Source organism: Apteryx mantelli, chromosome 1 (genome assembly GCF_036417845.1).
Source record: "Apteryx mantelli isolate bAptMan1 chromosome 1, bAptMan1.hap1, whole genome shotgun sequence".
Lineage (NCBI taxonomy): Eukaryota > Metazoa > Chordata > Aves > Apterygiformes > Apterygidae > Apteryx > Apteryx mantelli.
Window position 1 is genome coordinate 157754925 of NC_089978.1, and position 17131 is coordinate 157772055.

The 17131-nt window shown below is 42.3% G+C and overlaps 1 protein-coding gene across 1 annotated transcript in view; it reads right to left on the reverse strand.

Moving 5' to 3' along the window:
• Positions 1-17131, reverse strand: part of TMEM178B (transmembrane protein 178B) — a 222465-nt gene that overhangs the window by 143149 nt on the left and 62185 nt on the right. Inside the window, exon 2 of the mRNA XM_013947395.2 lies at positions 14031-14144. Within this exon, the coding sequence (XP_013802849.1) occupies positions 14031-14144 (114 nt within the window). The remainder of the gene's footprint in view (positions 1-14030; positions 14145-17131) is intronic.

Consider the following 17131-nt stretch of genomic DNA (forward strand, 5'->3'; position numbering starts at 1 on the left):
CATAATTTAACAGCACACAAATGAACTAATTGCCCCATTTCCAGACTTCTATGGAAGTCCATTCATCCGATGCACAGTCACCTCGCACTCTGGTACAAATCAGCATGCCAGATGCTGACTAGTAAAAAAGTATACTTGCATCCTCCTTGTGCCCCCTAAAATTTTGCCCCAGATGCTGCAACATAAGGCAGACAAACACCCTAACCTTTACAGCAGTGCAGTGGACCACAAGTAAATAACAAAATAACAAACTTAGCCCAAGTGAAATAGCTTAGCCAGGATCCTCATGCATGTGCCTTGAGGCACAACTACCTGTTGTGTGATCCTATTGCCTGCACTAACATCCCCCCTCTGATGAGGTCAGTACAAATGAACCTCCAGCAAGAAGTCCCCTACATGTGCCCTGGTTTGGGGAGCTGTCCACTAACCATCGGCATCAAACGTACTTTTAATTGCTGTTTTTGTTTTGCAGTTCTGTCAAAATGAAGAGATTGATCTTCATTGATCCACAGAAAGGCTCGCTTTCTTTGCTCAACCTTTTCTGTCGCTTATTGGGGTTGTGCCAAGAGCTTGACACACACAGACTGAAAAGTAAATTAAAGAAAAGTAATGAGTGAGTGCTGGCAAACTCACGCCAGCCTCATTCTCTATCCAACTTCACTGCAAGAGGAAAGCGATAGAGGCAATAGCTTCTGGTTATCTCAGTGGTGCCAGCAGTGTCAGGAATTTGTTTGATATCCACATGAACCTAATGCATCTATATTGACACACCATAAACAGAGAAGAGGGGTTCTCTCTACACCAAAAAGTATCCAGGCATCACATTTTTATTTTCTCCAGCAGCTTTTTCCATGATTCTCTGTTCTCTCTCTTTGATTCTTCCCAAGTATGTACATACATGACTCTAGCTTCCTTATTCATATTCTTAAAAGACACGACTAAAATCTCATCCCACTGCACCCTCCAAAAGGTCACAGTCATACAGAGTTCTTCTTTTCACTCACTGCTCTCTTCCCAAGGCTGCAGGATTCCTACTCCTATATAGCTAGGAGTGTTATTTTTCCTGCTCTTGCTTACAATACAGGACTAAAAGACTTTGAGAGCTGTGATATTCCTCCAGCTGCAAGCCACACCACCAGACAACCACCCACAAGACATCTTTCCCTATCAACATCAGAAAATGAAGAACACAGCTGTCACAACACAGCTGGCATTCTGCCCCAAAACCTGTTCCTCCCCCCCCCCCCCCCCCCGCAAGGCGAGACTGCTGCGCCAGTCAGAGCCCTCTACAGATAACTTGGGCCAGATCAGCATACCACCTACATGCTCTTTGACTGAAGCTCCTTCTGCCAACTTTGTAGTCAAGCCTGCAATTCTTACGGGCAATTGCCACCTGCAGATTAGCTCCCCTTGTTCCCCTTCTCCCCCCTCCAGTGGATCTCCTTCAATTGATGCATTTCTTTTCTGGGGGCTGCACCACCAGATTTAGGGCCTTCCAACTCTTACTGTGAGGCTTGGACCCTACCAGGGCATCCATTGTACCCTCTCCTAAATATTTCTCTTACTTCACATGTGCGATTTTTCTTAATATGCTAACTTCCAAACCTCTGCTCTACAGAGGCTAACGATGTCTTCTTAGCATTGTTTTGATACAGCAACAGATCAACCCTCCTGTGCTGTGAGAAAAGGACCACAAGAAATTCCTCATAAATCCAGTAAGCTGATGACAAATGGTCTCTTTTCTGGTCAGTGAAATACCGAGTCTCCCTCAAAAGTGATAAAAAGCAAGATATTTGAGTTATTACTGTAGTCAGATGACACAAAGTGTAAGACGGGGATTCATTTACCTCTGAAATTCTGTTCTCTAACTTACATGGGAAGGCATTCCCTACACAAAGCCAAGGCCAGAACTGTTAATCACAGAATCCTATGAACTAGGAGTAGGAGAGATGAGGTAGTCTAACCCATCTGCATGGATGTCATGCAGACATTCAGAATGCCTGCGCTATCCTTGCTCCATCAAAGAGCTTCACCTAACGGAGATGTCAATGCAGCTCTCTACAGAGAGATGCCGCCTCCTGGAAAACCTTGGGAGAACTATTCTGAGAAGTAACCCTACTACACATCAAGTAGCTTTTGCATTTCTTAGCCCCTGTTCCCATGTTACAGGGAGCTCAGACAAAATTTTTCCTTCTAAAGATATATATAGATATATCTTCCTATCTCCTTCCTCATGAAAATTCATCTGGTCCTCCCTGGAAGTGATGTCAGACTTTTCCACTTCAATCTGTGAAGTCAGTACAGAGGGCTTGCACTGCGGTGGAGGGTTAAGCATAGGAAATAAGGGCTGTTTATGGAATAAAAACTCTGCTTTCATGCAAAGACCTAAATAACAACAAAATAAATCAAAAGTAGTCAGCATGTAGGTCCCAATATGTTGAGCTCAGTGGGGGATGCGGATATCCCTAAAACGGGCCAAAGACCAGTTCAACCCAGGCTTATGTTGGAGTAAGTCAAGGGTAGCTCTAACATATACCAGAAGTGGACAGTTCACAGCTAGTAATGAAGGTGCAGGACTAGGACGGTCACTTAATCAGTTCCTCACCCCTGCCACTCTGGTGTGCATGCAGAGCTGGCTGTGGCAACTCTGCTGGCCAGAGAGTATTTGTCATGCAGGACAGATTCTCTAATGCCTTCATCCTCCCTAGACTGTATCAAGAGGACCATTTTGAAATTATTTGCCTACAGTTTTCCCTTGTGTGCTTTTCTTTTCCCCATTTTATAGCTATGTAATAGGCCTGATAAGTATTGCTTCTCAAAATGTACTCATTTGATTACTTTTCAAATAAAATGACAGTGCAGATTACTTGCAGGTAACTGAGTACAAGTATATTATTCTTGCTTTGAGAATCAGTTGTCATGACAATCAGTGAGGACACTGGTTTAGAGTCTAATTCATATGTGGCAGAAAATCCATCAGCACCTATACATATTAAAAGGGAGATAATTTTTGAAATGATGGATTCTAGATGCTCACCCTCAGACATTTTATAAGAGCTTGTTTTCAGAAGGTGTGGAGGAACCCCCACTTTGCATACCTTAATTCTCTATGAGCCTTTGAAGTTTTTTGGCCATTATTTCTAAGAGAAAATCACCACCAATGTAGGTAATGGATTCTGGGTTTTGGCCAGTAACCCTTTACTTGCACATTTTTTTCCCTAATATCTTTAGAAAAAAGTTTATCTTCGAAAAGACTATTGCAAAACCCTACATCAGGGAGATATGCTGCATAATCTCCGACACTACAGGAGGCAGCATTGTCTAGCACTTACAGCGGTGGGAGTCCAAAGACTGGAGTTCTGTTTCTGGATCTCCAGCTCGCTCTTTGCATGACATTTGGCAGGTCAATTAGCTTCTGTATCTCTTTTTCTGCATATAAAATGGGTGAACTTGGGCTGTATTCCTCTTTCTGCGCCCTCTTTATGTCAGAAGGGTACTGAGTGAAACACACTGCCATTGTTTTAAGATGCTAGGATGGAACATGCTCTACACCAATTATCAGCAGCAGCAGCATTAACACCAGAAACGCATGCAGTTCTTGAATCTGTTCATTTTTACTGATTTACTGCCTGAATATCAAAGTGTCTAAAGTCTCAAAGAGCACTTATTTTCTGAAAATTCCATGGAGTATTTTGTACCCAGATGCTGATTTCACATTATTTTTATCTCAGAATGTCTATTCTTGTTTCAGTAGAATTATTATTCTGGTATAAATATAAAGCAGAGCCAAACTCTTAGTCCCCAGTCTATTACTCCCTTCTGATTAGTATCTTTGTGTATATGGATTCATGCCACCACAGACTTTCTCCCAATATTGCAAGAAAGATTAGACATTGCATTGGCAGTTAATACTCCCCCCCACACCCCGACATGGCAACACAATTGGGCATGAGTTAAGGAATGGTATTATAATTGCATATTTGAGCATGATATAACTTAATACAGAATGAATTCCACATGGATGACTGATTTAGTATATGCTTATGATGATGAGTGAAGAAGCGCTAATAAAGAGCTAATGCATTGCTAAAGATTATCAGATTTTAAAAAAACAGTAATTCAGCCACATCCCTGTCCCCTCCCATAAAATTTTAATAAACCCAACCTTATGGGAGGAAAGAGAAGATGGGGACCCTATTGAATTATTTACAGCCTTAGTTATGTATAGCAGAGAAGTCCCTCTTATGTCAGTAAGTGATATTCTTCCATTGATTTCCTTCTCTCAGAATACCTAGGTGAGAATCAAGTTTGGGAAACTAAGATAAACAGGGACACAAAGGGCAACCTAGACAGAGACAAAGCAGAAGGAAACAGAGATGATAAAGATTATGTATTCATGACAAAGATATCCATCAATTCCACACACCGATGATGGAGATACTCAAATGAGCTGTCATAGTTCTAGTGATGCAGAGGGACACACAGGCTCAAGCTCCATTAAGAATAACCTACATCCAGAACAGTCAGATGAGATTTGAGAGACTGAACTCTGAAGTCTCACAGGAGATACCTACAGTTGATTTATATTCCTGATTTCCCATTCCCTCGCCAACAGCACAATCAGTTCCTGGAGGTGGGCAGGGAATAATTTGAACAGTTAAACTGTGATTCACCCAGCCAATTAAGGAGTCTTGGGATGGGCCCTAAAACAATGCCTGCACAGTTTCATCCAGTCTTCCTGGGCCAGAGCTACATTGAGCTCTGACAGTGCGACTCCCAGGGTTACACGGGGAAAATTATCAGGGCTCAGTTAACAATGTAAGAAGAATCCAAGCATGTAAAGCTACATTATACTTTTCACATATTAATATTCACACATTTTTAGACCTTTTCAAAGTAACAAGAAGTGGAAAGATGTCATAGTGCACATGAGGCTTGTATTTATTATGTAATTCAATGTACAACAAGCATCACTACAAAACATTAATTAAAATCGCAACCGCTGCCTAGTAGCTATCAACATATAAAAAAATCACCCACATGTTTCAGCCTGAAGCTTTTGTCAGGGTCAAAGCCAGACTGTTTGATTCAAAGTTTGTTGGCATCTATCTCATGCTGGCTGCTGTGATGTTCCCTTGTGGACGGTGCATGGCTTTGTGAACAAATCGCAATAATCTCATTTCCAAAATGTTCCACTTAAGTCTTTCTTGCACTGAAGCAAGGAAGTACTTCTCATTAGTAACCCTGTGTGTGGCATGTGGCATGTAATCACCTTGAAATATTTAACTGGATGGCTTTCATCTTGCTAACAGTGTGGGGTGGGGCATCAGACGGGGATATAAACAAACAGGGATATAAATCATCATAAACCAGGCATTAAATTGGTATATAAATCAAAAATTATAGAAGTCAGAGATGGAAAAGACTCATTAGATCATCCTGTTTGTTCTTTCCTGTGTTCTCACCCTAAGAATGCACAAGGCATCAATCTTGATTAGCCAAGAGACATAGAAAAACACCCATCTCCCCCCACCTCTCTCAAGAGGGAGAGAAGGGAAAAGGAGAGAGCACTGTATGCATATTAATAAAGCTATATTTTGACTGGTTGAATGACTGGAAGTGATTAGTGATGGTATGTTTTACCTGTCAACATCTCCACACCACAACAAGAAAGAAGTCTAATACTCTTACAAAAAAATCACGGATAAGGCTGGGGGTGTTGAAGGGAGGTTGTTTTCAACTCTCCTGCACTCAGACAGCTCCCTAAATGTCCTAAGCCTCTTTTCAACAATGAAAATAAAAGCATGCCTTCTTTTTTCCAATACAACGAGAGAAAAAGTAAAACACTGGACAAGCCAAGGTGAATACAATTCTGCATCCAAATATAACAAAAAACAAACAAAAAAACCCAAAACATTATGAAGCCTGTAGAGTCATGCATGCCAAGATCAGAAAATGTGAGAATATAGGTTCCTTTGAGAGTGTTGGTGTGAAAGGTGAGAACCTGTGCAACCCTCTAGCTAAAAGCTGTAGCAGCTGAGATTGACAGTCAGCTGACATACAGCTCCTCCTCCCTCTCAGACAAGCACTTTCCTCTACTCTTCCATGGAAGTCCTTGGTGATGATAGGCCAATTCTAAGAAATCTCTTCAGAGGCAGTCCCTAACCATGTTTTCCTCAATTTTCTGAGCCCAGCTTCAGTTGGGTGACCATCTGAAGTATGATTTACAGAAAATAGAGCACTTATAGCAGCTGTGAAAGTCAATGGGAGCTGTGCTATGAACATGCAAAAGGCTATTTAATGCTAAGTACTGTAAAGGCCAAATCCTAGTCACCTCAAATTGGACACCCAAAATCCCACTTAACTTCAATTCCCAGGCCTAAAATGGAAATTATGCCCCACCGCAGAAGAATATTGGGAAGATAAATATATTTAATATCTGTGCATCATTTCAACACAATAGTGACAAATGTCACAGAAAACTCACGAGGAAGTTAGTATTCTCTTTGGATCAGGAGTTGCATATTGGGCAATAAGGTCAGCAACCACACAATAAGCAGTAAAAAAAGAAACCAAACATTTAAAAGCAGATCATTAAATGGGAACAGAACATCCCAAATGTATAAAAAGAGGCAGGGGTCTTGCGGAAAACACAGTATATTATTACAGTAATTAGGCTTTATTATAATGAGTGTTCTCAGAGAAGATAAATTAAGGTTGAGTATGCAACCAGAACTGTGTCTTTTCATAACTTTACGGGCTTGTGCTTGCAACCTTAAAAAATGCACATATGATTTGTCGCAGGTATAAGTTCCTAGCTTTAAATTAAAAGGCAAACTACAAAAGCAGGCACTCTAGTTTGTTTTCTTACTGATACACAAGTGCTTCATCAGCAAAATAAGACTCTTCTGACTCAGCTCTGAGCCCCATCATGTGAGCTGGTGGAGGAACCAACAGCAGTAACGAGGTTGCCATCATCCATCTGGACCAGTCCTGCTGGCTGAATGAGCAGGATAAGACCTCCAGTTCTACTCGTGCATTTCAGATATACATTGGCAGTGGATGTACAGTAAGACTCCTGACTTGTGTGCTTCAAGCAGGGCTTTGGAGAGGGATTCTTCCCTACTAACCACCACCCCACAGCAGAGAGCTTGGCCGTGTGTGTGCCTTCCCATCTAACCTGTTCCTGTCCACTACCCCAGTCCTTACTCCTCAGGTGTCTTATCACAGTCTCCATGTCCAGCTCACCAACTCAGCAGACCAGATCCAGTTTCATCACCTTTCCTATTCTTGTCTCTTCCCTTCCCAAATCCTGGCAGTATTTCCTGCTCAAACATCCCTGTCACAGCTTAGGACTAGGTCTACTGACCTCCTCTCACTCCTTCCCCACTCCTCTAAGAAAAGGTAGCATGCAGCTGGGAAAGCTGTTCACTAGTGTGGGTACTAAGGTCACTGCCATGTTAGCAGATCCTAAGATGAGCCTAGCAGAAGGCAATAAAATCCCTTACTGATTTCAAAATATGTCTTAGATTTTGATGCCAAAATTTGTTTTTACATCTTAGCTTGAAATAAGCAGGATATGAAGAAAATCCTACAGCAGAGATGCAGAGAGATGGGGAAATGAGAAGATCTGTCACTACCACCTGGTCATTAGCTATGAGAACAATAAATATTACAGAGATCTAACAACATTAGACCTCCAGGCATGTGAGCACCTGCTGCCTGACTAACCTCCAGGATAGCTGCTCCGTCTGCTTTAATAACCAATGCATTAAGGGATGACATCATATTGTCAGCCAAATGGCACTGATCAGCAGGACAGTGTCACACTTCAGGGTGTACCTCCATCTGGGGGTCAAGGTAGCCAATTAAAAATGAAACAGCTTTTCTTCTAGAGGAAGACAGGAATGGAAGGAGACCCAAGGGAATATTGGGAGAGACAGTGGAAGGAAGGAAGAAGGCAAGTGGGATGTTGACTATTTCAAACACTGCTTTCAGTAGTACCCAGAAAAGAAAAAAAAAGCCAAAAATTCTCTTGGGTCAGCACTTAATACAGATACAACAATGAAATATTTATAAAAGCTTATAAAAAGCAGACAGAGTCAAGCCCATGAGCCTACTGGTGTTACTAATGCATTGTCAAGCTATGATCTGAGCTTGTGCGCAAATCTCAGCATCTTGTTCCATGGACTGAGATGGCTTGGGAGGCCTGTAAAAAAAAAAAAAAAACGGGAAGGAAGACATTATTACTCTGTCTCTTCCAATGTAATAGTTGCTAACATTTCTATCAGTACCACAGCTGAACTCCAAAAAGAGATTCTACCAATTCCCCCAGTAGCTTTAGTGGTTATAAGCAGGTAGTTGAGTGCTTTGCAGGCCTAAATGAAGAAGCAGCCTAGTAATAATAAATGCCTCAATCTCCTAGAGCACTGCAAAGTTCAGACCATTAAGGCTGATAAAACCCATCTAGATTTCAGCATAAAAGATGCTATATAAATTAAAACATTACCACTCTCCACGTCTTGTACAAATCCTCCATTTCCTCTCAGAGTATGCCTGCCTATTACTTGACTTTGCAATTCATTTTTCATGCAAATGGCTTTCAGAACACCACAAACACAGGATTATTGTAATTTTCAATAGGCAAGACAATGTTATTCCAATCAACACACCAAAGCATCATGGTTCCTCTACTCTTGACAATACAGCTCCCCACGTCGATGCTCTAAATTCAGTGCCAACAGCCAGTGATCCCACAGGACAAGCAGGTGGCAGGAGACAGGCAAAAAAAAAAAAAAAAAGCCAGACAAGAAGAAGTGTTTCCAAAACCCAGAAAATTCTAAACACTTATCAGGAAGCATCAGCTACCTATTTGCAAGTCAGTTCTCTTTAAAGCAAGCTGCTGACATAATTTCCATCTAAGCTGCACAGGAAGAGGAGATCAGTTTCCATAGCAATTCCAGTCACTTTGTGCCCAGATGCACCACACGCTCCGTGTTCCTGGATGGAAAGCAGCTCCTCACCCATCACTGAGGAGGACAGAGGCCTAGATGGCAATGGCAAGCTGGAAGAGAATAGATGCAAATGGAAGATTCCCTCTCTTTTGGGTCCAAGTTTAATCCAAAGTATAAATTCAGGTTTGTGATATAAAGGGAGGAAAGAAAAATAGCAGGCTTAAAGACAGATAACTACCTTGCATGATAGGCTTTGAGTCAGCAAAATAAAAGCTTTTGGAGAGGAAGAATTTTTCATCTCTCTTCTGATCTGGAGACTTCCATGTGATACAGCGCAAGTCAGAGAGCTCTGACATACAAAGGCTCTGAGCATCATGCAGCATCGGTCCTGTTTCAGCTACCAATGCAGGAGAAGAAAGGGAAGAGGCAGTGGTTTGATTTGTTCTCCACAAGCAAAGAAAAGCCTCCCTCTTCAAGAACACATATCAGCATCTTGCTTGTTTCCAGTGTTTTAACACCACAATACTTTCTTCACCTCTCTTGGATGGGGAAGACCCCAGAGAAGTCTCCTTTTCCCTTTCACTCATTAAAGCCACAGTGAGGAAGACTGCTGAGGGATCCACAGGCATCAGCCCAACCTGAGATTCAGAGCAGCTCTGGGCCTGCAACAGGCTAAAGCAGAATCCTGTAGTATCTGCAAAACTGTTCTTGTTGAAATCACTTTCAAGGAGTGGATGCATGGAAGTCCCACAGCAAATACAAATATGACCAACGGTAAAAATGAATGAGGAAACATGAGGTCTAAACAGCAGAAGCTAGCAGAAAAAAAAACATGCTAAGTTGGCTTAAAAACAAACAAACAAAAAAAAACCTACCACAACAATCCCTCCTGTTTTCATCTTCCTCCCTTTTCTGCACTATTTGACTTCCCCAGATAAGTTTCTACCCCTAAGTCCCCCAGCAAGACAATGAAATGTAGATAGCTGGCTTAAGTGTTCTTATAAATTCTCCTATGCATCTATATTCCATATTGTGGGTATCCTTTTTCACAAAACTGCTAATTCTCAAAAGCTGCAGCAGACAGAGCCTAGGGTGTCTAATAGGCTATTCATAAAAGAATGGAAAGGCCTTCCTACATTTCTGTTTAAAACAGCATAAACCCAACAGGTGTCAGGTTTTGCCTCAAGGAGCAAACCAGCAGACTAGATACTCTGGAGGCTTTGAATGTTCGATTCCTCAAAGTGGCCCTGAAGAACGGTACTGCTGGTACCTGGAAGAGGCCAGACTGAATAGAGTACCCTCCCTCGTTGTTTTGGTGGGACCACAACTTTCAAAGCAGCCACAGCTTTTCACATACTTTACCACAATATACCAGACAATGGTTTCCTGAAGTTGGAGTTAAGAGAGAAATTTAACATACTTTCCTTTTTATGGTCAATTTTCTTACAGCAGAATCATCTAACTGAAGTGCTTACTCCAGCATCTGATAATGCCTCTCGCCCCTCCCAATGCCTGTCCCATATTCCACACCTCAACCCCCTGATCATTTTCCTCATGTTTTGTGAGCAAAAGCCTGTAGCACATACAGTGAACCTATGGGAACAGCACAAGACACGTGGAACTGCACATGTGAGTAAAGCTGTTTAGAATTTTTTTTTTTTTAATAAAAAAATCTATACCTCTGTTTCTAAAAACATTAGTGATGTTGCCAAAGTTTTTCAGAAGCCAGAACTCTGGACTTGGTTGCTGTGCACAAGGCTGGGGCCAAAATGTGGCAGGGTAAATAGACTCATAGTGACTCACTCGCATCATTATACCGGCATCTTCCATGAAGAGACAGTTACTCATGCTAGAAGTTGTTGGACACAGCGTTCTTTCTCTTCTCCTTTCCCTTCCCCTCCCAGCTCATATAGATGCTCATTTTGTCTAATTAGATGAACATTTATCTCCTGACAGGACAGAGCTGGCAATACTACAATCACCCTTCCCTCCATCTCTATTTAACCAGAGATAGTTGAAAGGAAGTGATTGCAGGCAAGTGAAGTCCTATTTCTCTGGCTCTCGCTGCCATAGGCGATCAATTTGGAGCAAAGGCTCCATCTTGAAAATGTCAAACAGAATGAAAAAAGATAAAAATCAAAAATGATCAAGTCCGCTCCAACCATTTCTCTGGGTCCAGATGCTCCCCTGGGTTGTTCAAGCACAGCTGACAGCACAGCTAGAGGAGTATCTTCTTCCTGAGCTGACTGGTGCCAGGGGGTACCTCAGCCTCAAATTAATTACCCCTTACCCACTCCTGCAGTTCAGAAAAAAGTGCTGGAGCATCAGTCCTGCCCAGTCTGAAAAAAGCTGTGGGCTGCACACTGCTGGAGTCCTCCCTCCTCTGCTCCCCCTGGATCACAAGCAAGGCACCAACACTCCTTCCCTGTCCCACACAGTTTGCTTCCCTGCACCAGGGAAGCAAAATAACTGCCACTAAAATAAAGAGATGTCAAAGGGCAGAAGTGGCTTCAGCTGAAGCATAAGTAGTATTTCAGAGCATGGCTAGCCTCAAGCCTGGAAGAGGTGTTTTCTTCAGTAGTGTGACCAGACACTCCAGTTGGACCTTGCCTGTCCCTCTGAAATTTGCCAGGATGCCATTTTGTCAGTTTTTCATTAAGACACAGGGGTTTTCCTTCTCGCACTACAGACCTGGGAAACTACCCATGGCAAGACAGGAGGCCTGGGCCCAGCTCCTTTATCATCTGGCGTAACACTTGGTGAAAGGGAAATCCTGAACAGGAAATTGTTCAGAGGAAAATAATGGCCTTGTTAACTTGGAAACACTATTTTGCCTCAGGACTAGCAGTGGATGAAACTAGTCTGGGGGGTACAGAAATACATCCGCTGTTAAGACAGGGACTAAAATTACAGAGACTGTCTGAAGGGACTTACAGTGGTACCTGACCCTGTGGCTACTCCATTCCAAAGGCTTTCTAAAGTGAGAACATCCTCTTCAACCAAAACACTATTTGAAATGATTGCCATTACCCTTGTCTTTTAGAGCAGAGAGGTTTTACAGGAAAACAGCAAGCCCTGAGTACCTTTAACTCTACACCAGAAAGAGCCATACAGGTTCAGTTTGTTCTCAAATGCAGCAGCCTCCAGACCGTCCAGCGGCCAACCCCATATGTATCAAACACTCATCATTGCACCTACCTGCTCCAGAAGGAAAACAACAACAACAAAAAAGCGAGAGCTTCAGCAGAGTATTTGTCTCCTTCCCTGTCTTTATAGAGATAGAACTGAAGTGTGAATCTGGCTATCTACATCTACCTACACTTCTCTGACTCATGAGATAGCAAGAAAATAGAAAATCTGGGTCAGAAATATGCATGCACACCCACACACCCAGTGTACCTTCCCCAGGGAGGAAATAAACAGCCTCACCCTGAAAGCACTTCACACCAAATCAGATATGTAAATGTGTGAGCTCAGTGTGTCTAGACTGCCACTTTGGAGACTGCCAAATGCACTACTGAAGGCTCCCGTCAGCTGCTGATACACCACACTCTCCCACAAACTTGGTGTTATGGGAAGGGATGCACACACCAAGGGACAAGATGTAATTGCCAATATGCCTGGCCACATTAAATTGTGAGAAAATACAAACTCAGCCTCAGAATAACTCTTCACCTGAATCATTGCTGAGATAAAGATGAATTTAAGACAATAATTCCTATGTTAATTAGTGAGATTTCCAGAGGGTGGGTACAGGAAAGTTGTCATTGCTCATAGCAGTAAGGAAGGCAAGATCCAAAGCACACATACGTAGCCGATAGCATAAACCAAAGATTCCTTCTACTGTCCTCTGAACCCTAACAGAAGATGAGCTTTCTGCAAGCTCAGTATTCCTTTTATCTGTCAGGTCAAAATTAAAGCATGTATTTATCCACACACCCTTGAAAACAGTTCAGAAATATTATCAAGAGGTTCTCTTGATTTAGTAAGATCCTCTAGAACTTCCTTAATACTTTACCAGGTTTAACCAGGCAGGTCTACATTCACCAATGACCAAGTCTCAAACCAGATCTGAACCTGGCAATTCAGAATGTCAACTATATCATTAAGCCTTCTCACCAGAGCGTAAAAGGACCTTTCAAAGCAACAGTCACATAAAGCAGGAGTGGAACGTGGACCGGAAGTCCTGGAAACACCAGAGATCTTGCTTGTTTCTCATGAACAGTTTGGGCAGTAGTTTCTCACTACTGCCTTTCAAGATTTTGCATCAGAATCAACAGCTCTTCAAAGCTGGCAGGAGTTGAGAGATGCTAATTGCTTACACAAAGACAGAAGACTTCAGAACATCTGACAGCCCCCATGACTGTGTAGTAACAAACAGAACTTGCAGCAGCATCTTTCTTGTGAAATCCTATCTCTTCCATTTTGCTAGTGAAAACCTTTTTCCAGCTTCAAAATCATAAAAAGGAAAAGCTCAAAAGCCAGCCATACATCAAGGCAGTTTCATCCCTGTCAGATCTCCTTGTTTCAGTAGACGTTACTAGTTGGTAACCACCAGCTAGAGTTATCACTAAGGGCTAAGCTACTTCCCTGTGCCTTAAAGGCTCTAGATCTTCAAAGCAGAGTGATGCCACTCTCACTCAGGAGCCACAGGCAGCAGGACAACGTATTCTACAATAAAAGCCACCAATGAATTCTGCTGGAAGCAGAAATCTCAGCAGCAGTGTGAACTGCTTGAGAACACACTCAAATACAGAGAATTCTATTGAATTTAAAAAAATAGGACATTGATTTTGTTATTCATTTTGGTATTTAACTCAGTACCGATCTTGGTATGTGAATGCTTCTTCCCCACCACCACTTTTTCATGCTTCGTCAGACTTTCTAGTCAACGGTGGAAATGCACCTAAACATAGGTCATAAGAGCAAATCAGTCCATCTGCTACAAAGACTAATGGTACGAGAAGATGGCTCTAAGTGGCCTACCTACACCAAAGCCTCTGTTCTCATCTGTTAGTGGGTACTTCCCCTAGTCCGCACATGAGGAGAAAGGAGAAGGAGGCCAGCAACACTTACGCAAGGCATGCCACTCATCCTGGCGGATTGTCTTGGTGATGTTGTAGGTGAGGTTCTTGGGAATGGTCGCTGAGGAGTAGTGGTACTTGATGTATGTGCACCGCTCAATTGCTCCTAGGAAGGGCAAAAAGCAGAGGAGAGAAAGTGCTGTTAAACAAAGGCAGCATGTTTCCCCAGCTGTAGACCAGATGGACTTAACAACCAAAAGCAAAGGCTGAGAGCAAAACAATCCCTACTGTCAACCCACTGTGACAGCCAATGCTGTCTGTGGCCCACAACAGATACCTGCCCCACGGACACAAGCTACATGTACAGTAAATTCATACAAACTTACGATACGTTAAAGGCTTCACAGTATTTGCCCAAGTGTCTGCTATCACGAGATATACACATGGTAAGTCACCCCTTCTTTCATTTCTTCCTTGGACTATGAGCTAACAGCACGCATACTAGCACATACCTCACAGAAACTGTAAGTTCCCATCCTATTTTACCCTGTAGTAATGTATCTCACTGCCTGCGCTCCAGGAGATACACAAAGCACACATCTTTGATCTTTCTTTCAGTAATAAAAAGCACAGCACAGCAGACAATTTATATTTATAAAGAATGATTTTCCAGACCCCCTTCCATGCCACAGAGAAGCAAGACAAACAGAAGCATATATGACAGGTTATGGTATGTCTCTAAGGTACCCAGACACTTTCATAGCAGGCTGTTTTGGGGACCCCCCCCCCCCAAACAAAAAACCTCAGCCTGCAACAGGAATGCCTAGAATTGGCAACCTTTTCCCCCCCCATAGGCAGGATTTCATCTACATTCTACGAAAAAAAGCATCATGTGCTGCTACTCTGTTTTCTGGTCACTTCATTACATTCTCTTTTCATAGCCACTTTCCTTCCTCTGCAATAATTCTGCCTCCAAAACCTGATCTCCTGGCATCTCTGTAGTTAATGTCCTTAAAGGAATGGGTTTGGCATAGCCAGAGTCTTTCCACAAATCCCATCCTAGCAAAGTTTTGCACCTGGTCAGAAACCTGCAAGAGCAACCTTTCTTCCCTTGGTGCAAAGACAGTAAGGTTTCCTACATCCCTTTTGCCAGCATCCTCACTAACATTGGCCATGTTAGACACTCACTAAGCAGTCAGGATCACATTCAAAGCTTATGAAAGTCAGTTTTGCATTAATAGTAAGATACTTTGGATCAGGTCTTTAATAAAAAAAAGCAGGCATCCTTAAAGTGATATACCAAGAGGTAAGTAGAGAGCCTGAACTGAAAAGTGTCAGGAGCCCTATATCTGCAGCTCCAAGGGATTAAATGTTTTGATGCCTCTAGAAATACAGGTTTCTGCCTCAGCTTGTAAAACAGTACTTAGCATGAACTTAGATAATACACCATCAATTCAGTGTGTGTGTATGGGGGGGGGGGAAACAGGCAACAAAATTATTAGTTACATCCCAGTCCGCTAGCATCTTCCAAAGTCAATGCAGTACAAACATTTGAGGTCCTCATTGTTTGCTTCTCTTAAGCATTCTTCACATTCTGCCTTTGACAGCAATTAGATTAGACAAAGCCAAATATTATAGGGGGAAAAGGCAAAATATTTACATATGCATCCGCCTGCCCTGACAGCGTGATGGGCTTCTGTGCGAGTCTGCACCATCTGGGCACCAAATGTACGCCCAGAATTAAAGTTTCAAACCCAGAATAGTATTTAAAAAAAGAAACCCAGTGTGGAGAGCACTTTAAACCCCCCACATACACACACTCCCCCAAAATTGCAACCTTCACAGTAATGAACTTAATGTCTTCATATTGGTTTTCCTACCTCCTTTTGTTCAGCTGCTTTCATGATTCAGAACCATTGGCAAGAAGATGGAAAATGCTTATTTGTCAGAAAATAATCCTTAAGTTATCAGATACCTGCCCAGAGAAAAGATTTATCTAGAATAGAAGACAGGAACAAAGAGCCAAGATTCAAAATAAGAGTGTAGAGAAAGGAGGAAGGAAAAAATATATATAATATATATATATATATATCCTATTCCATTTGATAGGATTTCTTAAACAAAATAATCAGCAGAAAGCACCTCCTCTGACATGGGAAGACACTAATTTCTAGCAAGGTCCATAGAACTTTCCATTCTTACTACCAGTACTGTTAGCAACACAGAAGACTCTTCACTATCTCACATCAAAACCTTATGCACAAAAGAGATTATGGTCTGAATTCAGGTCATTATCATATACATATAACTTCAGGCTTATGCTTACATTCCATAACTTTAATACAACTTAAGTACATGTTTAAAGTCTGTCCAGGACTAAGAGTACAAATGCAGCAGCAATAGCTCAACAATAGTTGAGGTACAGGCATATTTGAATGGTAAATTCCATGATTATCTCCTTTCCAGCCACAGCATTCCCCCCCACACACACACACAACCTTCCCACCTCTGCACAAAATGCTGACTAGTAGCAAATAAGCATCATGACTCTAACCAAGAGCCTGCGAGGGTCAGGAGGGAAAGCGTTTTTCAGGGCACATGGTCAGACATCTTCCACTTTCCCCTCTACTTTTCTCCAAAATAACAGGGGTGGCCACAGGGCTCACTGAACAGGGCTGATCAGAGCTCTGAAGCAGTACAGAGGATCCACCTGTACCTGAGAATTTTTTCAGATCCTTATCTAACACAGGGAAACAGTCCCCCAGGTCAGACAGAAAACAGTGCTCCGGGTTTTTCATCCTCCTCTGAAGCATTAAGCATAGATTCACTGCTGGAATGGGTAATTCTAATGAATTTCTTAGTGTTACAGGACTCAAAACTACAGTCTAATCCAAGCTACTGGGCTCAAAGGGATAAATGGGTTAAATGTAACAGTCTATGACACACCAAAGGACAGCCTACCTGATCCGATAGGCCCTTTTGGCTTTAGACTATTAAACTCTCCTGTGAACGCAGAGTAATACACTCCGGAGAATGCAGTTCAGGGTATTTTAGAGCTGTCTGTTAACTTCCAGCACTTTGATTACTTCAGACTCTAGAAAACAAGCAACCGCCAAAAAGAACATGCAGTCGCCTTTGTCTACACGACCACTG